The sequence below is a fragment of the Myotis brandtii genome, unplaced genomic scaffold (genome assembly GCF_000412655.1).
Source record: "Myotis brandtii unplaced genomic scaffold, ASM41265v1 scaffold157, whole genome shotgun sequence".
Lineage (NCBI taxonomy): Eukaryota > Metazoa > Chordata > Mammalia > Chiroptera > Vespertilionidae > Myotis > Myotis brandtii.
In genome coordinates this window covers 6,219,894-6,240,653 of record NW_005355708.1, presented here as the reverse complement: position 1 = coordinate 6,240,653, position 20,760 = coordinate 6,219,894, and the positions used below count along the sequence as shown (strand labels likewise).

The 20,760-nt window shown below is 49.9% G+C and overlaps 1 protein-coding gene and 1 long non-coding RNA gene across 3 annotated transcripts; one reads left to right on the top strand and one right to left on the bottom strand.

Annotated features, from left to right (window-relative positions):
• Nucleotides 1–63: 63 nt before the first annotated feature.
• LOC102257477 lies at nt 64–19,896 on the top strand. Its single transcript, XR_313338.2, has 3 exons — nt 64–177; nt 14,439–14,857; nt 19,455–19,896. It is a non-coding gene; the product is annotated as an uncharacterized LOC102257477 (long non-coding RNA).
• SP2 (Sp2 transcription factor) lies at nt 6,881–14,494 on the bottom strand. Of its 2 annotated transcripts, XM_005861935.2 has the most exons (7): nt 14,212–14,494; nt 12,143–13,117; nt 11,628–11,940; nt 10,105–10,279; nt 9,687–9,880; nt 7,978–8,074; nt 6,881–7,861 (listed from the first exon to the last, which is right to left on the bottom strand). In XM_005861935.2, exons 1-7 carry the CDS (start codon nt 14,470–14,472, stop codon nt 7,762–7,764), a joined length of 2,115 nt encoding a protein of 704 aa, XP_005861997.1. In that variant the 5' UTR covers nt 14,473–14,494; the 3' UTR covers nt 6,881–7,761. The 2 variants fall into 2 exon arrangements, with proteins under 2 accessions (XP_005861997.1, XP_005861998.1); XM_005861936.2 differs by having other exon boundaries at nt 6,881–8,074.
• Nucleotides 19,897–20,760: the final 864 nt, after the last annotated feature.

Genomic DNA, 20,760 nt, shown 5'->3' with positions numbered 1-20,760 from the left:
GGTCGGAGGAGGGAGACAGGCGCTGGGACTCCATTGGTCGGAGTTTCCCGGAGCGCGGCCAATGACGGCGAGAACAGAGGAAGCCAGCGGCCAATGGGCAGCGCCGCTGGGGGCGGGAGCAGGGAGATAAGGAAATTCTGTCACCGCGGTTAACACGCACGTGGAGGTTTGTTAAAGGTATCGGGCTGCTGCCTCCCGGGCCGGGGGCGGTGGGCGAGCCGCTGGGGGCTCGAAGGGAAGGGTCAGTGTGAAGTGGCTGGCCCCTGGTCGGTGCCCGAAGGCGGGCCTAGTGCAGGAAGTGTCCCTGCGGGGCAGGCTGGTGGCCTGGGAACGGACCAATGGAAATGGAATTAGGGGCCAGACCCTAAGGCAAGGGGGTGGGGAGACGGAGAAAGAGGACATCTGGTTTGGGGAAGAAATCAAGGCTTGAGAGTGGGAGAGGCTGAAGAGACTAGTGACCCCTCCAAATAGGTGCTGTGTAGTGTGTGTGTGTGTGTGTGTGTGTGTGTATTTGGGGGGGAGGCGGGGATGAGAAGGAAGACAGCTGAATGGGAAAGGGGAAGAGGGAAATTTGGGATCAAGCTGTCCCAGACCAGCACCGTCTTCCTCCTCCAGCTCTGAACCCCCTCTCTCCAGCCTCATTTCTTTCACCCCAGGCCAGAGCAGGCTGCTTTCTTTACTCATGGCCTCCCCTCTCCTGATGCAGCAGACCAGCCAGGTCGATGGAAAGCTTACCTCTGCCCCACCCCTCCCCCGCCTCCCCCTCTCTGCCGAGTTTCCCCTTTTTCACCTCTTGCCCTTCCTAGAGAGTTGGAGTTTGGTACCGAAGTCAATGCCAGCCATAGCTGAGGGCACGAGAGCAGGTGGCTGTGCCAAGCCATTTCCAGGATGCAGGGCTGAGAAGTGGGAAACCTGCCAGTGCCTACCCATTCCAGCTTTGGCCTGGCTGGGGCAGCCGTGGGTCAAGGCCTCTCTCTAGTCCTCGTTTCCACCATCATCAGGAAGGGGAGCTGCGAGAACCATCTAGGCAGGCACCCCAGGACTGTCAGGTAAGGGGACTTCCTGCCCTGCCCAGGTGTCTGCATGACAGCTAAGCTTCATAAAGCTCTACTTTCGATACCTGTCATCCTTTATCACGGGCACATAGCTTGAGCCAAATAGAATCTGGAAGACAAATTTGCTGCGAAGAAATAACACATGTCTCAAGGCTTAGTAATATGCATCTGTAGATTCTCCACTGGTTAGAATTTTTTGCTGCATTGTTTTCCTCCGTCAACATGATTGAGAGAGAGCTGACTGGACTTCCTTTCTTATTGAAGTTGTCTTTCCACGTATGAACATTGCTGTCCTCCCCTCCTCCCAGCACCTGCATTTAAATCTGTGTAAGCAATGATTAGTGCCCTTCAACTCAGTCGGTTTTGTTCATGGGCCCACACTCTTAGCACGCCTGGGATGTGCTACCCTGGACCCAGGATTCTAGGGCACCAAGACAAGGATAATTTGAATGGTTTTAATTAAACCATTACAGTACAGTTGACTCTTGAACAATGCAAGGGTTAGGGTCGCTGACCCCTCCCCAATTGAAAATTCACGCATAACTTTTGACTCCCCCCAAATTTAGCTACCAGCAGCCTACTGTTGGCCAGAAGCCTTACTGATAACATAAGCAGTCGATTACCACATGTATTATATGCTGTATTCTTAGAAAAAAGTAAGCTAGAGAAAGAAAATTTTATTGAGAAAATCATAAATAAGTAGAAAATACATTAACAGTATTGAAAAAAAAATCCATGTATACTGGTAAGTGGATCCATGCAGTTCAAAACCATGTTGTTCAAGGGCCAACTGTATAGATATTTATTCCTTCAGTTGACATTTGTTAAAGTCTTCTTTAGGACCAGGTACTGAGCTAGGTCTGAGCATACGAACATGAAGATGACACGGTTCCTGCCCACAGGGTTTTGTAGTCTGTAGGGGGAAGCAGATCTGTAAGCTGAAGAGTTACAGGTGCTTCTGTGAGGAGACGGGGAGCAAACAGGAGGAAGTGGCCTCTGGGGTTCCAGCAGTCAGGAATCTTTCGTAAAGGGAGCAGACATTGTATTTGTCTTAATGAGTATGTGTCTGCAGATGGACAGTGGAACAAGCGTGCCAGGAAGAGGGAACAATGTGAGTAAAAGCTGGGTGCCTTGGGGAGATTTGGAGCAGGGTGATCCTGCTGGAACGGGTGGTGAGAACGCGAGCCGGGCACTTAGGCAAGGGCGCGGCGTGCCAGCTGAGGATCAGGCAGATGGCATGGGTTAGGCTTTTAGACAACGATTCTTTTTTTATCCTTGGCTGTTGTCGAACCACAGTGTCTAATTCCTCTATTTTCAAGACCAGATGAGAAAAAGTAGATTCCAGCAGCCTCTCCCCTTCTCGGCAATTAGCGAGGAAGCTTGCAACTGGTTGCCTTGTACTATTTCCCCCTTTGTCTTGAGATAACAAGTAGGCTTGCATTGTGCTTTTCTGCTTCGTGGGATTTGGTGTCCGGATCACAAAGCAGCCCCGCAGTGCAAGAAGGAGTGGGGAACACACCCACTGGCAGTGCCTCTACTGCTGTACCCTCAGCTAGGGTTTTGCCTGTGTGGGAGAAATGAATTTTGTATTGTCACTGCTTTTTATTAAATACTTTGCCACCCTCCCCTCCCCACTTGGTAAATTTATTAATCTCTTCTCCAAAATCTTGGATAGAAAATAGATTGCAATATTTCATTGTACAGAGAGGCACACTGGTTTCTCCATATGAAACAAAAAGGCTGCAGGTGGGTTTGGGACTACGCTTTGCCTGTTTTCTTTCAAAGCCTTTTAAAAAATATTTATTTTTATTGATTTCAGAGCGGAAGGGAGAGATAGAAACATCAATGATGAGCCCTGACTGGTTTGGCTCAGTGGGTAGAGCGTCAGCCTGTGGACTGAAGGGTCCCGGGTTTGATTCTGGTCAAGGCCATGTACCTTGGTTGCGGGCTCGATCCCCAGTAGGGAGTGTGCAGAAGGCAGGTGCTCGGTGTTTCTCTCTCATCGATGTTTCTAACTCTCTGTCTCTCTCCCTTCCTCTCTGTAAAAAATCAGTAAAGATATTTTTAAAAAATCAATGATGAGAGAGAATCATCGATCAACTGCTTCCTGCATGCCCCGTATTGGGGATCAAGCCCTGACCGGGAATCAAACCATAATCTCCTGGTTCATAAGTCGATGCTCAACCACTGAGCCACACCAGCTGGGCATTCTTTTGCATATATGTTCTGAAATCATCCTTTAGTCTAAATGATTGGATTATATATTTCCATGATAGCTTAGTGGTTGTGTTTTGGGACCTGGTGACCAAGTGGATGGTGGGTGAAGGAGGTCAGGACACTGCAGTGTTGTCCAAACTGAAGCAGGACCCTAGCGCCCGAGTATGTGGGTGGGCGGAGATGGAGAGGAGGGGAATCAACTCACCGGGGTGACTTCAGGCGACATGGGCGGTGCTGTTCATTGAAGTGGGGCATGTTAGAGGAGGAGGTTTGGCGGGGAGAGGAAGTCACCGTGGAGTGCGAGGGTTTATGGGACACCCACGTTTGGTCCGATTATATAATTGAGTCTGGAGTTTAGGAGAGAGGTCTGGGCCAATGAGACCAGGTTAGGTGTCATGAGCCACCGAAGTGGCACCTGAAACCATCGGGGACGGTGAGCATGTCAGAGGGTCTGGGAGAGTTAAGGACAGTGGGGGAGGGGAGAGGTGCAGGATGATGGAAATGATACAGTGCTTAGCTTTCCAGGGGGCTGATGGCAGGCTGTGTGTGTGTGTGTGTGTGTGTGTGTGTGTGTGTGCGCGTGCTGGGGCCTCTAAGCTCGGGAATTCTTGGGCCCAGCTTGGGGTGAACTCAGGACACACCGAAGGGTGGGTGCTTGGTGTTCTGCCAGCAGATGCCTGAGTCCCAAGTATGGTTATCAGGGGACCCAGAGGAGAGATGCAGAGGAGACTGACTTACCTGAGTGTCCTGCCTGTGGTTATGGGGTTGACGCCTCACACGATTCTTGCATGTGCTCATGGGTCACTTTGCAGATACATCCTATGGTTTTCATACGTGTTCCCCATTAGGAGCTCCTTAATGGGATGGACTGTGTCACTGACTTTCTCTGGCTCCTTCTCAGCATGCCAGCCAGGAAGTGCTAATCTGTCATGTTTATGCGTAAACTGTTTTGTTAAGCCTCTCTGTAGCCAGTGCTAGGCATTGTGAGTAGGGCTTGGGTTGTTTTTTTGTGTGTGTGGTTTTGTGTTTTGTGGGGGTTTTTTGCACCCGGTGGGAGCCTGGCCAAGTGTCCTTGTTGGCTGGAGGGATGTTAAGCTGAGTGAGGTCTCAGGGCACCAGTCTCCTTTGTGGCACTGGCTGCGTTGTCATTAGCGTGTGGGCCACAGGTAGGAGGCTGGATAGCAGGTTCCCAGGCCGGCCCAAGGATGTGACCTGGCGATTCTTAGTTTCGTGGAGAGATCCTGAGTGTTGGTAGGTATTTGACTCCCTTCTCCAGCCCCGGTTCCCTGCCGTTTCCCACTACGGTTTGCTTTCTTTTCACCCGCATCCCTGTTCTTCATTCCATCTTCCCTGATCCACTTCCTGCCTCTTCTCCTCCCCGAGGACCCCTTCACTAGGACACCCAGCTGCCACCTGTCCTGAGATTCCTGTAGTTCCTTTAGTGGCTTTCTCCCAGCCCCAAGGCCTTGGTCAGGTTACAAGAGGTCTCTGTCCTGAGAGGGTGCGTTAGGTTCCCATGTAGGCCTCAGCCACATCCATGAGCCAGGAGCCCCTGATGGGTCCAGGGACCTGAGATGCTGCAAGTGGCTCCCATCATCATACTCACGTAGGGCCTCAGTGAGCCCCCAAAAGGTGATTGAAGAAATGGACTGAGTAGTTTGAAGGAAGCCTGAGTTCTATTTGCTGGTTTGACTTTTTTTTTAAGGGCAATCTGCCTGGATTTGCCTTCAGTATGGGGAGAACTTCCCCAGCCCTCTTTTCTTTCCGGTTTATAATTCTAGGATCTGGAATCAAAGAGCTGCTGCTGTGTTGAGCATCACTGAGCAGACAAGATGGGGCAGGGAGGGTGGCTTTGGTACAGATGACCCTGAGGATGGAATGTGGGCAGCATGGCCCTGCACTCCCAAGCTGCTGGGGATAGCCTGCCCCCAAATTTCCATTTTTAGCCTGCCCATCAGGTGTCCTGGGGGTGGCTCTAGCCTGGACAACAGTCCACCACCCCCTGCAACTCACAAGTAAATTAATGGATGGGCTGCAGCAGATGAGGGTTAATTTGCCACCAGGTTTCTCCATTCTGCCCTCATGCCATTTCCTGGGCTAGGCAGAATACATTCTCTTGCCCGCTTCCTAACGCGGGCATCCCATGGGAGGCAGAGACGGCCAGGCGTAACTTTGGAACCTGCCTCGTGGAGAAGGGGAATCCCAAGTGTCGGCACTCAGTTCTGCCCTCGGGGCTGGCACCCTCATTTCCAAAGGATGCCCAGGGGTCGGTCAGTTTCCGCACTGGAAGCAGATGACTTGGAATCAGCTCTCAGGAAAGGATGATTCCTTGTGCCTGATAGCCAAGGCAATGGGGAACGTGGGAGAAAGAGGTCCGTTTGTTAATATTCCCCTTCTCTCCACCAATCCTAATTCAGAACTCAGCGAGGCATTTGTTTTCAGTCGCACCATCCACACGAGAGGAAGAGAGAAATACAGCCCCGTCTTCCACCTGCCAGTGAAGCGATGAGATGCCGGGCTGAGGGGCTCATTATGAGGCTTCTGTGTCAGAGTTGGTCTGGTATCACTCCAAGGACTTAAGTATGGGTAGGACGGGGCTTCCTGCCTGATCACGAAGTGATGGAGACAGAGAACCTGTGATCCGTCTGAGATCCGGCTCCCTTTTATTTCTCCAGCGGAAGTGGGTGAGGGTGGACTGGCGTTAAGGAAGAGCTGTTTGCTTGCAAATGCAGCCGCTGGTGACAAAGGAAAGAGTGAGGGAGTGGATAGCTCCAAAGGAGCCTGGGCGCTCCTGCACGGAACAGCGACCCTGGGTGCACCCTTCAAGGTGAGTAAAAAGGCACCGTCCGTGTAAGGAGAGCACATGCTGTTCTTTATCTGCTTGAGAATAACTCTCTCCCTTCAGCCCAGTTGCTCTCAGCATCCCGCCCGTGTACTCCAACCAAAATCTCCGTAACATCACAACCCTGACCTCCTTCATACCTCTCTGCTTCCCCCGCAAATCCCCACCAAGATGTGAATCTGCAACACTTGGTAAAAACAAAACAGCTCACTGCCCCCGCTGGTGCTGGGGTGAGGGGTAGGAGAAAAGCAGAATCTGTGGCCAGGGTCCTCTCTCGGATAGAGATGGGCTCCAGGCCTGGCTCTCCACCCTGGGAAGGGATCTGGGTCCTTAGGGAATTTCGTTTTCTCCAGACTCTTTAGCCTCTGGAAATGACAGAGCCAGGCCCCTTTGGCTATCTCTCCCAAGTGAGAGCAAGACCTGTGTCTGGACGTTGGAGAGTTGAGTGGAAGAAGCAGCTTGCTGGTAAGGGAGACATTGCTGTGACTTGAGTCTGAACAGTGTGCCTGCTTTGATCTGGGCAAAACTGGCTATAGAAGAACAAAGCAGGAACACCTATGCTAGGCCTGTCCCCCTGGAGGCCCCACCCAGGTGCTCTGGGGGCTGGTGCCAATGCTATGAGGTCTATGTGGCTGCGACCCTTTTCAGGCCAGGAGAGGAAGGTCCTGCCTTGGTCCCAGGTGGACCACTGAGACTAGGGTTCCCTCCCCTCAGTCCCCTCTCCAAGCTCTATGAGGTCAAAGACAAAGGAAGCTGCACTGCCAAGTTGCGGATTTTGCCTCAGGCAACTAAATTTATTAGCAAGAAAAAATTTTTGTCAGCCCAATGCTGAACAACAAAGTACATCGTTAATAAAGGATAACAAATCTGTCAATCATAAAACATACCTCAAGCAGTTACAACTAAAAATAAAGTTGTATTTTATTAATTTAAAAGCCTCAAAAATAACAAGCAATATGTTTTTAAACATGTAGTAGACACAATTGTCTATTATACAATATACACTGTACATAACTAGAGCTTGGGTTGGTAGGGGTAGGTGAGATGAAGGGAGAGCGGAAAGGTTCAGGATGTGAAGTTTTTATCTGAATCCAGATTCAAATTGAAATGCTGTGTCATTTAGAAAAGAGAACTGCTAGTGAGAAAAAAACCCATATGCTCATCACTGCCCCCCAAAACCCTAAACTGAAAGCAGGCATGGGGGAGGTGAGTAACAAGTATAGGAGGAAGGGAGCAATTAAATAAAACTTTAAAGCACACACAATACACAGTGTTCATTATCTGAAATAGAGTATAAGGCAACGTTCTCCATAGAAAAAGGGGGATCAGGGAGTCCGTGGTAGTTTCATTTTTAAATAGAAAGTTGGAATGTGCTGGAGAAGAGTTGTGGCAGGGCGGGGCATGTGGAGTGGAGGTGGCCTCTTGAGCCTGGCAGGAGGTGGGTGCCGGTGGTGCCCTGGGTGCAGGGCCCGAGGCGGCTGAGGTGCCGGGGTCAGGGAGGTGCAGGAGAGCGGGGCATGGCACGATGATGCGACTCTCGCAGTGTTGGGGGGGGGGAGGGGAGGACTCACTTTGCTCCTCGATGGAGTGAAATTCATGTTTTTCCTTTGGAAATAAAGGTTCCCACTCGTCCTGGTTTAGAACGTCTCATTGGGCAGAGCCAGTGTCCCCGGTCTGGTGAGAGGCAAGGGCCAGGGCAGAGCCAAGGGCTTCAGCAGAGGCGAGTGTGGGGCAGCAGAACCCCTTCCTGTGAGGACAGTTGCAAAACAGGAGGGAGGGGCTGAGGGCAGGCCCAGGACCGCTGGGGCCTCCTTTCCACCAGGGGGGTTGCATCTTCGGGCTTCCCGCCTCAGTGGGCCTTACAAGTTCTTCGTGACCAGGTGCGTCTTGTAATGTTTGGTGAGGTGATCACTCCTCATGAAGCGCTTCTGACACTGGGCACACTCAAAGCGTTTGTCCCCTAGGAAGAGGAGATGGCCATCACTCACAGAGCTCATTCACAGACTATCCCAGCCCCCCAAGAGGAGAGGCACACGTGACATCAAGCTTGTGATGTCAAAAACAATAGTGATTGCGCCCTAGCTGGTTTGGCTCAGTAGGTAGAGCGTTGGCCTTGCAGACTGAAGGGTCCCGGGTTCGATTCCGGTCAAAGGCATGTATATTGATTGCAAGTTCTCTGACCCTGGTCGGGGTGCATGCAGGAGGCAACCAATCGATGTGTCTCTCTCACATCAATGTTTCTGTCTCCCTCTCCCTTCCACTCTTTCTAAAAATTAATGGAAAAAAAAATGTCCTCGGGTAAGGATTAACAACAACAACAACAACAACAACATCATAATAATAATAGTGATTGGACCCATAAATGAGTGAAAATAGTGAAACGATTTCAGAACAATCATTCAGGAAATAATAATAGGAAAGGCAATATGGGGTAGCAATTAAGAGTGTGGACTTGGTAGTAACAGCTCAATGTAGTGCTGTTGCATCCTTGAAAATCTGAAATCATAATACCTGTAATTGAAATAGATGGGCTAGCCCAGCTGGTGTGGCTCAGTGGTTGAGTGTCGACCCAGGAACCAAGAGGTCAATGGTTTGATTCCTGGTTGGGGCACATGCCCTGGTTGCAGGCTTGATCCCCAGTAGGGGACATGCAGGAGACAGTCAACTGATGATGTTTCTCTCTCATTGATGTTTCTATCTCTCTCCCGCTCTTTCTCAAATCAATAAAAACATTAAAAAAAAAAAAAGAAGAAGAAGAAGAGAGAGAAATAATAGATGGGCTAGCCCTAGCTGGCTTGGCTCAGTGGATAGAGCGTCAGCCTGTGGACTCAAGGGTCCCTGGTTCTATTTGGTTGTGGGCTTGATCCCCAGTGGGGGGCATGCAAGAGGCAGCCAATCAATGATTCTTTCTCATCATTGATGTTTCTCTCCCTCTCCCTTCCTGTCTGAAATCAATAAAAATATATTTAAAAAAATAATAGATTGGGCTAAAGTTGTAGCTCCTATCAACATTACTCGGGATTATTCTATAACTTGTCTTTAATGTAGCAATGTATAGTTTCATCGATATGATTATATTTCAAATGGGGGGGGGAGTGTGGATTTGGGAGCCTGCATCTGAACCCAGCTCCACTAGCTGAGACCGAGCCACCTCTCCATGCCTCAGTAAAATGGGCATGATCGAAGCAACCTCCCCATAGAGTTGTTCTGAGGATTGAATTAGTCGGCTGTGAAGTGCGCAGTACAGTGCCTGGCATACGACGCTGGTGCTTGTCACATAAATAACTGCAGCTATGGAAGAAGTCATCGAGGCTGCACGATGCTTCGGGAAACACCGTGTAAAGCAATGGCTAGAAAGCATTTCCTGGGGAGGCTCGGAGCCGAGAAGACAGTCTGTAGCCCCTGCTCAGGGTGGCAGTTCCTCGGCAGGGCCAGGAATCTGGATGCCACTGGGGGCCATGGAGTGGGGCTGCGGGGAGTGGTGGGGGGAGGACCTGTGTGGTTGCAAGCCTGCCAGGGAAGGGGGGAGAAGCCGTCTGGGAGGCAGTGTGCCACTGGGGGAGGGAACAGACCTGTGTGGGTGCGAGCGTGCCGCTGGAGTTCATCACTTCGTGTGAACCTCTTCCCACAGAAGAACCAGTTGCAGACAAAGGGCCGCTCGCCGGTGTGCAGGCGCACGTGGGCCCGGAGCAAGGATGTCTTCCGGAAAGTCTTGCCACAGTCGGGGATATGGCACACGTGCTTCTTCTTGCCCTGCTCTCCAGACCTGGGAATGGCGAGCGGGAGGGAGGGAAAGGGAAAAGTAGTGAGGAAGGAAGAGAAGATGGGGGCAGGATGGGATGGAGAGAGGATGTGGGGCAGGTCAGAGAGCACAGAGGAGGTGAGGAGGCAAGGTGGTGTGGAGTCGCTACCTTGCCCCCCCCGATCTGTGTCCCAGGAAGGCGCTTGGGGAACAGGCACATGCCAGGCTGCCAGGCTGGCTCCCATTACCTCTTGTCCCCATCCTTGCAGTTGGGACATGTGCAGGCCATGCGGCGCCGCTTCTCCCCGGGCTGGGCCTCTCCAGACAGGGCCTGCTCCATCTGCAGCTGGATTTGGGTGGGGCTCAGCCCACTGATGGTCAGGTTGTTCCCAGAAACATTCTGCACCGTCAGCTGCTGCTGCCCTGTGGGGAGCGGTAGGGCATGGTTGGGGTGAGGAAGCCTGAAGGGACAGAGCCGGGAGCCTGACACCCTCCTTCCCTTCTGCACATGATAAGGATAACCGGAACAGCTAATGCTTTTGAGAGCCTGTTATATGCCAGATACGCCTTCAACCTTCACAGTCCTATGAAACAGATACATTATCCTCCTTTCACAGCTGAAGAAACTGAGGCCCAATAACATATCAAGGTCACACAGCTAGTAAGTGGTAGGACTCGGGTCTGAACCCAGGCAGTTGACATCAGCATCATTGTGCTGAACCACCACACCACACCAGCCAAATGTGCTTTCACGTGTTTTAATTGGGAAGGGTCTTGTCTTGAGGGGTGTTTCTTCCAGAATCTCCTCCAGCCTTAGGCCTTTGTGAGATACCTGCTCTCAGGAAAGTCTCCAGGGATTTCTGTTTATAAGAGTAAGAGCCAGGCTGGTGTGGCTCAGTGGTTGAGCGTTGACCCATGAACCAGGAGGTTAGGTGTGATTCCTGGTCAGGACACATGCTGAGGGTGGGGGGTGGGTTGCAGGCTTGATCCCCAGTAGGGGGCGTGTAAAAGGCAGCCAATCAATGATTGTCTCTCATCACTGATGTTTCTATCCCTCTCTCCCTCTCTCTGAAATCAATAAAAACATATTTAAAAAAATAAAGAAGACAGTTCTGAGGGCTTTGGGGAAAAAACCAAGTCCTCTAGGACTTGCATAAAGCCTTTCAAAGCAGGGGAGTGCTGCTGACCTATTGCTGGTGTTCAAGTGCCACTACCCTGTAAAGGCCTTCACCTGGCTAAAGAAGGCAAGGCAAGGAACCGTTTTTGCCAGGTAGCTACAATATTCCTTTGCTGATTTGCAACGCTGCTTTCATACTGTAAATATTACCAAATATTCCCACTCAGCAGAAGTGAAGCACAAGCCATTCCCACTGCCAAAGGCTCCTTCCTGTCCTTCCAACGTTAACTCAAGGCTTTCCTCATTCTGGAAGTCTTCCTTCAAGTTTCTTTACCCAGGGCCTCCCTTGAAGATGTATCTGTCTTTGGTCTGTACCAAACGAATTTGCCTTTGGTGTTAGCTGGAGTTTTCTCCTAGCATATCTTAGTCTCTCCACCATATTCAAGGTCTTCAGCTGTAAGTTGGGGCCAATAGCATCTTACACTATCTCGCAGGGCTAAGGACCGAGTGGACACGCTTTTAAGCGGGAAAGGATGAGACAAGTGTCAGGTATTATCCTCACTCCTGTTCCTGGGAAGCACGGGGCTGGCGCACAGTCCGATGCGAGGGATGTGCAGGCACTACCCACGCCCCAGCCCAGGGGTCTTCCCTCACCGCCGGCGTTGGTGATGGTGACAGGCACGCCCTGGACTTGGACACCATTGATGTTGATGGTCTGCATGGCCTGGGCCGCCGCCGCCAGCTGGGCTGCATTCAGGCTGATGATGCTCCCGGCAGGGGCGATCTTTGGCAGGGGACGCTCTTTCCGGAGAATTGCGGCTGAGTGTTTTTTGCTGGTCCCGCTCGGATGGGGAGCACGGGGTGCAGGACTGCTACAGGTGGTGGCAGAGGTGGGTGCAGCTGTTGCTGGGGAGCTGTCCTGGAGAAGGACCGTCTGCACCTCACCGGAAGGCGTACGGAAGTAGACCTGGGAGGGACCAGAGAGAAAAAGTCAGTGTCCCAGGAGAGTCTGGTTCCCGCACTTACTGCCCACCCCAAACGATACTGACTCTGAACATTCAGATCAACTCGGGAAATGCATCAGCAGCATCTTCAAAGGCAAGCTGAGTGGAGCGCTAGCCAGTTAGTGCTAAGGAGAGGAAGGCAGGTGCAGAGGGTGTGCGTGGTACCTGAGTAGGCGTTGGCTCGGCCGCCTGGATCTGAAAGTTCTGGGAGGGCTTCTGGGGGACAGTGGGGAGGGTGGCAGATGCCGCCTGCACCACTCTCAGGGCCTGCTGGGGGATCTGCACCACCTGCTGCTGCTCGGCCTTGGGGGGCACCACCTGGACCTGCTGGACCACAGCTGGCTGGCCCCCGCCAGGGCTCTGAACAATGAGCAGGTTGTTTCCTGCCTGGATGATGTTGTCCGCCGTGGTCTCGATCAGCACCGTCTCCACCTGCTCAGCCACAGCCACCGAGGGCTGGGAGGCAGGAAGACTCTTCTTCCGGGCTTTCTTATTCGTCTTGGACAGCGGGATGGGAGGGCTCTCCGTGAGGAGCTGAGTGGAGGCCCCGGTGTCGCTGGTGTTCACAAGGTTGTTGACAGGCAGAGTAAGTGTCACGTTGCCACCCCCACCCGTCAGCTTCACCACATTGGCCCCGCTCTGCACGGGGGTGGTAGTTGTACTTGACTTCTGGGCAGGGGCTGGCTTGATGGGGACAGGCTTGTGACCGGATGGTGAGGGGGTGATGATGGCTTGGTTGGTGCCAGGGATGATCTGGATTTGGTTGGCGAGATTGGGCTGTACTTGGATGGTCTGGCCACTGCTCGCCTGAATCTGAGAGACTGCCTGGTACTGGATGTTGGCATTTGCTCGGGTCCCTTTGTTAATCACAGTGGGATTCTGGATGGCGAACACCAGCTGACCCCCAGGATAGGATGTGCTCAGTTGTGACCCTTGAATCTGAAGTATGTTTCCTTTGGAGGACAAGATTCCAAAGCTATTCTTGCCGGGGCTGAGAGGGAGAGGGGCAGGTTTGATAGGGACCAGTTTCCGTGGTGTGGGCTGTGGGGGAGCAGGAGGTGTCACAGCAGCCTCAACAGCTGGAGGCCCAATTTTGCTACATGTTGCAGCAAGCAGGGCTAAGGGAGATGGCTGGGAATCCTGCAAAAAACCCAGAGGAGAAAAGGAGTGAGACATGAGGGCCTGTAGCCCAGCCACCCTCTGCCTGTTTTGATCCTCTCCTCTTGGCAGGTTCCTCCCCACTTCCGCGGCAGGCAGGGTGCCAGCACCCTCCCCCTGCAATGGTCCTGTTGTCCCTGCTGGTTTCTCCATCCTATATAATAAAACCCTAATATGCAAATCAGCCAAACAGCAGCAGACCAGTCGCGATGACGCACTGACCACCAGGGGGCAGACGCTCAATGCAGGAGCTGCCCTCTGGTAGTCAGTGCACTCCCACAGCAGCAGAACCGCTCAGCCAGAAGCCGGGCTTACGGCTGGCGAGTGCAGTGGCCGAAGCCTCTCTCCCACCTCTGGACCCCTCAGGGGATATCCGACTGCCAGCTTAGGAGATATCCCCCGAGGGGTCCCGGACTGCGAGAGGGTGCAGGCTGGGCTGCGGGACCCGTCCCTCCCCCAGTGCACGAATGACGTGCACCGGCCTCCACTTGAGTAATAAGGGAGAAAGGGTGGGAAATGTCTTTCTCAGGAGGGAGTGCCCCAGAAGCACCCAGGACAGGGTGAACTAACAGCATGAGCTGGCCACTTACTCCCCACTGGGCACAGAACCACCCTGAGCTCGTACATGGAGTTCCGTTGGCTCACCACAGCGATTAAGGGATCCCTGATTCCTCAACTGAGGAAGGGAGAGAGGGAAAGGAAAAGGGAGGAGCAACAAGAGGAGTAAACCCTCTGGACAAGTGTTTTCTAGGGACATGACTTCACTGACCAGGGAAGGCTGCTCTTTTGAGGCTACAAGGGAGTCTCTGGGCTGTGGGGACACAGTCTCTATTTTCCTTCTATGGTCAGTGGAGTCTAGTGGAAGAGACCTTGAGTTTAATCCTGCTTTTCCCCCTGACCCAACTGTGGCACCTTAGGTTAGTGGCCATGGTTTCTTAGTTCAGAAACAGTAGATAACAACTTTCCCCCTGGTCTCCTGTCCTGGGGTGTTTACAGTGAGTGCTCAGTCTGTTTGAATGGCAGCTTCAGGAGTCCTTCCAGGCTGATGCGGCCCCCCACCCTCAGAGCCCACTCACCTGGGTGCTGGAGGCAGCGGGCTGCAGGTAGTCACTGGGACTGACAGCAGCAGTGGCAGCCATGCTGGTGTGTGGATCTGCTGGAAGAAAAGAAAGTAATGCACAAAATGCCCCCAAAGAACCCAAACCCACTTGCCTGGTATTTCCGTTTTGTCTCTTTGCTGCCGCTTCTCTAAGAGCTTTCCCCACACTGACCCACTCAAGCTGAGCAACCTGCATCTTTTCAGCAGGTGCCCTTCTCCTCTCCTCAGACTCAGCCATCCACGGCTGTGAGGACAGCTGGTCCTGCCTTCCCTGGACTGTCCCCTCCAGCCAACATAAAGCCTGAGATAACACGAAGATGCTGAGATTATACCAGGAGCAGCTTCCGTAACTGCACCGTGAACCTATGGAGCCCTCTCTGTGGGGCACTGCTGACTCTCCCGAGGTCAGAACCCCTGCATGGTGGGTGGGGAAGCCCCCTCCCCCAGCTACTCCTCCAGCCCTGACCCAGGTTTCCTGCTCTGCTGCTGTGGCCAGACGCCACGCCAGCCTGGAAGAGAAGCTTGGCTCAGTCAGGATCCCTGACGAGGAGGACACATCTACTCCATGCCCAAGTCCTGGGTGCTTTATGCTCAGCCTTCACCACAAAGGCCCAACGGCCCAGGTATTGATCTATAGCATATGGAGAAGTGCTTTATGTGAATTTACACTTCAATGTAAGACAATAGGTATCACCTGGTTGGCCCAATAGGTATCACTAAGACTAGGTAGCTAATCACTGAATATAATGAGAATAAAGATAGAGTAAATTCTATTTTTGTTTAAATGTGTATGTATTTCAATATATGAATATAGCAGGAAAAAGTCTTAAATTGCTAAAATGTTAAAAACCATTATCTCCTGGTAGTTGGATTTTGCTTGACTAAGAGAATTTTTCTCCTTGTTTTTCTCTGTATTTTGTCATTTTCTCACAATAAATGTATTCTATTGTACTCTTTTTAAAATAAAGGAAGATAAAGAACATTGAGGAAGTAATTAAAGGAATCTCTGCTCTGAATTAAGTCTCACCTAAGATAAATATAAGATAGGTAAAATGGAAATCATGAGAATTGGGGGAAAGAATTTAAGCCATCTTACAGTTCATACATCACTGAAGAAAAAAGGACACAGGGCAGAGTCTAACTTGTATCCTAGACCCTTAGAAAGTAGATTTTGGGAAGTACAGAAACAAGAAGGGTATTAATTACTTCAGAGGCTCAAAAAGGCAAAATGGCTTAGGCATTGAGCCCCTGCTGGGCATCTATTGAGGAGAGGAGAGGTTGGGGAGAAAGTGGAACAATTCAATTTTCGCTGGCCTCTGGCTTCTCTCTATGGGAGAAGGGTGGTTGTTGTTTTTTTAAAATATATTTTTATTGATTTCAAAGAGGAAGGGAGAGGGAGAGAAAGATAGAAACATTAATGATGAGGGAATCATTGATCAGCTGCCTCCTGCACGCCCCCTACTGGGGATTGAGCCTGCAACCTGGTATGTGCCCTTGACCAGAATCAAACCCGGGACCCTTCAGTCCGCAGGCTGACGCTCTATCCTCTGAGCCACACCAGCTAGGGCTGGGAGGAAGATTCTTAAATGGGAAAAGGTGAAGAAAAGGTGAATGGGGGACTGAATCAGGACAGGTGATGGACTAGTAAGAAGGAACACCAACGCCTTAAATGGTTCCCAGGCTCTAAGGCCACACAGCAGCACTTCAGAGGAGGAGAGACTTTGTAGCACAGGAGTAAAACGAGTGAGGAGCCAGAGGGCAGCTCCGGGCAAAACCCAGAGTAGAGGGAGATCTGGAAATATTAGACTCTGATCCTTGTCAAAACCCTAGAATGAATGATTGACCAGCACTACAATTACTGAGGTAAGGGAGCAGGACAGTAATCATAGGAGTAAGCACACGGCTGCAAAAAACGTCTGTCATCCTGAACAAACCTGTTTTGTGGGGGTTTGGCTGGATACGTCAGAATGGTATACGCTGCACATTTTCTTTCAACAAGGCACCTGGATGAAATTTTTGTAATATTCTGATAAGAAGGGAAGGCATTGCAGGCAGGATAACAGTCTATTTCGGGGGCTAAGTTGAACGTGCCTCCACCTAAGTGTTGAGATCCATGCTGTCTAGCTGGCTGCTGCGAGGTCAACCAGGGTGCCTCACACTAGGGATGGGGCCCAGGACCAGGGTCTGCAGGCTTCTCCTCAGAGGCTCCAGCTCTCTCTACCAGAATGTTTTGTTCTTGTTTTCACTGTGAAGATTATCTTTTAAAAAGGAACAAATACTGTAGGTCGCTGGGTGATTGTTGCTTACCCCAGATTTGCACATTTCAGGGCCGATGTGTGTATTTACAACTGCACTAGTGCCAAGTGGTACTATTCTAACGGCGTGGGCTAATTAAGACAACTTAATTCTGCATTTAACTCATTCGATACATTTGTGCAACGTGAGGGATGACAGCTCTTCAGAAACTGGGAGGATTGTCTCTCCTCACTAGCCACTGCAGGGTGGGCGTGCGGAAGCCACGGAGGCCATGGTGTCAAGTCTGTGCCGTGCTTATGTTGACAACAGCGATTCAAGTTCACACTAATGTCGTCCTCCCAGAATGTTGTCGTCGGTTTGAATTTTACTGGCTTTTGGGTAGTTATTTAATTAATTTTATAGGAGCTAGATCAGTGAGTTGATACACAGATTTATGTGAGTACATAATTAAGTTGTAGCATTATAATGAAAACAATCTAAGTTGACTCAAAACATCTTTTCTCTACAGCAGCGTTCAAACTATTCAGACCATGAACCACAGCTATAAAAACAATTTACATCAAGATCCAGTGCACACACACTCACACATACACCCACACACTTCCTTGTCCCGTGCTCATGCAATAAGAGTTTCCAGATGCCCTAGCCAGTTTGGCTCATTCTCTCATCATTGATGTTTCTCTCTCTCTCTCTCTCCCTTCCTCTCTGAAATCAACATATATATATAAAGTTTCCAGAAACAAAATATGCCCTTACTACATGTGATGGACTTTGATATTTTCCTACTCTATTTCGTATTTTTAAACTATTTTTAAAAATTGGTTTTTAGAGCTCTGGCTGGTTTTGCTCAGTGGATAGAGCATTGGCCTGCAGAATGAAGGGTCCTGGGTTTGATTCCAGTCAAGGGCACATGCCTGGGTTGTGGGCTCGATCCCCAGTGGGGGGTGTGCAGTAAGCAGCCAATCAATGATTCTTATCATTGATGTTTCTATATCTCTCTCTCTCCCCTAAAATCAATAAAAAATTTAAAATTAAGAATTGATTTTTAGAGAGGAAGGGAAAAAGAGAGAAACGTCAATGTTTTTATTGATTTTAGAGAGAGAGGAAAGGAGAGCAGGAGAATCATTGATCAGCTGCCTCCTGCACACCCTCTACTGGGGATCAAGCCTGAAATCCAGGCATGTACCCTGACCGGGAATCAAACCCATGACCCTCTGGTTCATAGGTCCATGCTCAACCACTGAACCCATGCCAGCAGGGCCTAGGCTTTTATTTTTAAACTAGAGGCCCGGTGCATGAAATTCATGCACAGGTAGGGTCCCTAGGCCTGGCCAGCTATCAGGGCCAATCAGGGCCTTCCCTCGGGCTACCAGCTTGGGCCTCCCTTCATTCCGTGCCACCCCTGGTGGTCAGCACATGTCATAGCGAGCGATTGGGTCTCCCGGTAGAACTCCCTCGGGGACAATTTGCATATTAGGCTTTTATATATATAGATGCTGATTGTGACTCACTAAATTGCTTTTGTGCCACAGAGACTGGAAATTGCTGCTTTAGAGTAGTCTAACCACCTCCCAACTTTGGAAAACTGTCCAACGACTTAGTAGGCACGTTCAATTTGCAGATGTCACAAGACTGAGAAGGATTGCAAACACAATGGGTGTCAGTATTAGGGTTCAAAGAGCTCTTTAAAAAATGGTATGTGCAGAAGGCTCCAGACCTAAGTGAGAATTTGTACTGTGCTAGCCATCAGCACCCTCTATAAAACATAGGTAGTCATCCTCATGGGATTCCAGGAGGCATCAACAATTGATATGAAAAGCATTAATCATGTAGTGGGTAATCAGTAACTGGTGGTTTAAACTTTAAAGTTGAATAAATTCTTAAGATTTTTAAAAAAGTAAGATGTAGCCGTAGCTGGTTTGGCTCAGTGGATGGAGCATCAGCCTGCGGACTGAAGGGTCCCAGGTTCGATTCCGGTTAAGGGCATGTATGTTGGTTGTGGGCACATCCCCAGTGGGGGCTCATGGGATTCCAGGAGGCATCAACAATTGATATGAAAAGCATTAATCATGTAGTGGGTAATCAGTAACTGGTGGTTTAAACTTTAAAGTTGAATAAATTCTTAAGATTTTTAAAAAAGTAAGATGTATATAGGACAGGAAGACAGAGCTTAATCGTGAGCCTCATGTGAAAAAGCTGCAGTGGTTTTAACTCAAAGCTAAACAGGCGCCAACAGAATCTTGATGCGGTTGCCAAAAAAGCTACTGCAATCTTGCACTGCATTTCCCAAAGTTCAATCACAGAAGAAGAAAAATAATAGTCCTAGTGTGTTCTGCACACTTGGGCTACATACATCTGAGTGGCATGTTTCATTCTGAGGGACATTTTGAAAGGGGGCTTTGCAGTAGGAGCTGGTTCAGAGAGCAGCAGCAATGGTTGTGACCAGGGTGCCCGAGCAGCAATATCCACCAGGGTATTATATTCCATCCTGGGTTCAAAGGGTGGAACCAAGATTTCAGGATGGAAATTTCAAGAAGGCAGATTTCAGATTAAGAGGGAAACTTTCAAAAGATGGAATAAGTTGCCTTTTGAAGTAATGTTCTCCCTTCTCTGGAACCATTTAGCCTGAGGCAGAGTAAGTGTCTGTTGGAGTCAGGATGTCTAGATGGGGTGGGAAGTTGGACTGAATTGCCTTTTAGATGTTTACAATTCTCAGACCACGTTACTGATAAAAACACAAGATGAGTTAGCTGCTGGCAGGGCTGGAAAGGGAAAGCAGAGGCTTTCCCAGGAGGCTCCCTGGGCTCAGGTTCACTTAGCTAAACTTGGTGAATGACTCTCCCTGAGACATCGTCGGTTATGAAACGGAAGGACATCAGAACAGGACAGAGTGCAAACAAAATGAAAACTGGCCTAGAGCTTCTTACTCACCTGCCTTTCCCATCTCCCTGTCTCCCGCTGCAGTCATTACTACCCTGGACTCCAACTGTTTGGAGACCTGGCGGGGCTCTGAGTGAGCCTTCAGTTAGGAAGCCACAGCAGAATCTACCGAAGCAAGCTGCAGACTGCTGGCGCTCGACGTTGCACCATTTCAATTTGGTTTCATTTTCCTCCCCAGCTGGCTCTTGAAATACTCCTCTAGATTGCAAGCCGATGTTTGTATCTCTCCTAGGATCACTCAGAGTTTTGTGGCCCCTGGGCAACCAAAACAGAGAGGATCTCGCTCCCCGCCATTGCAGAATTATACCGAGATTAACCATAAAAGGGAGAAGAGAAGCATTTCCCGTTGGTGTCTGGAAATGAGAAGTGGTTAAGAAATGGCGCAGATAGTAACTACAAGACTCTGATCAAAGTACTTTAGAAGCGCATTAATTTGGAACCTTATATTTAAAATGTGTAATCTGGACATAAATTGTGCTTTCCTTCATATTATTCAAAGCAATGCTAAATAGTTGTATGAAGACTGCAAAAGGACTCCTACTGTTTTATACCACGTCCACCATTTTAATTGTACCGTTTGCTTTTCTTTTTTTTATCCTCACTCGAGAACATGCTTATTGATTTTCTTAGAGAGAGGGGAAGGGGGAGGGAGGGAGAGAGAGAAACGTCAATGTGAGAGGAGAGAAACATCGATCAGTTGCTTTCCTGTACACACCCTCAACAGTGACTGAACCCGCAACCCTACGATGTACAGGACAATGCTCCAACCGAGCCACACGGGCCGGGGATGTACCACTGGCTTTTAACAGCAGTTTACATCCAGTCACTGAACCCTACATTTAGCAACATTGGTAAGTGGGATTATTGCATACTCTTGAAAAAGAAGGTGTCATTTCTTTCAGAGTTCTATCGTTCAGGTTGGCTAAGACTTTCCCAACAGAGATTTCACCTCGGCTGGTGAAACTTTACAGGGATTTACTATACAGGCAAGAGTAGCTCTCAGGTTTCAAGGAAAACTTCCAAGGTCATCCAACAAGCCGTCCAGTGTCTGATGGGACTACTGTCTTTCCTTTCTCTATACTGGAAGCCAGTTTAATTCTAAGACCAGCAGAAAAGCATCCCGAGTATCCCAGCTCTTGATATACAGATAGATCAGTGGTTCTCAACCTTCTGGCCCTTTAAATACAGTTCCTCATGTTGTGACCCAACCATAAAATTATTTTCATTGCTACTTAATAACTGTAATGTTGCTACGGTTATGAATCATAATGTAAATATCTGATATGCAGGATGGTCTTAGGCGACCCCTGTGAAAGGGTCGTTCGACTGC

Excerpts from the sequence above, each read along its gene's own strand:
- SP2 (XM_005861935.2), bottom strand. The coding sequence starts at position 14,472 with ATGGCTGAGTCTGAGGAGAGGAGAAGGGCACCTGCTGAAAAGATGCAG. Across the intron at positions 13,118-14,211 it reads CCGCTGCCTCCAGCACCCAG|GATTCCCAGCCATCTCCCTT; the intron begins GTGAGTGGGCTC and ends GGTTTTTTGCAG. Across the intron at positions 8,075-9,686 it reads GCACGCTCGCACCCACACAG|GGGACAAACGCTTTGAGTGT; the intron begins GTCTGTTCCCTC and ends TCCTCTTCCTAG.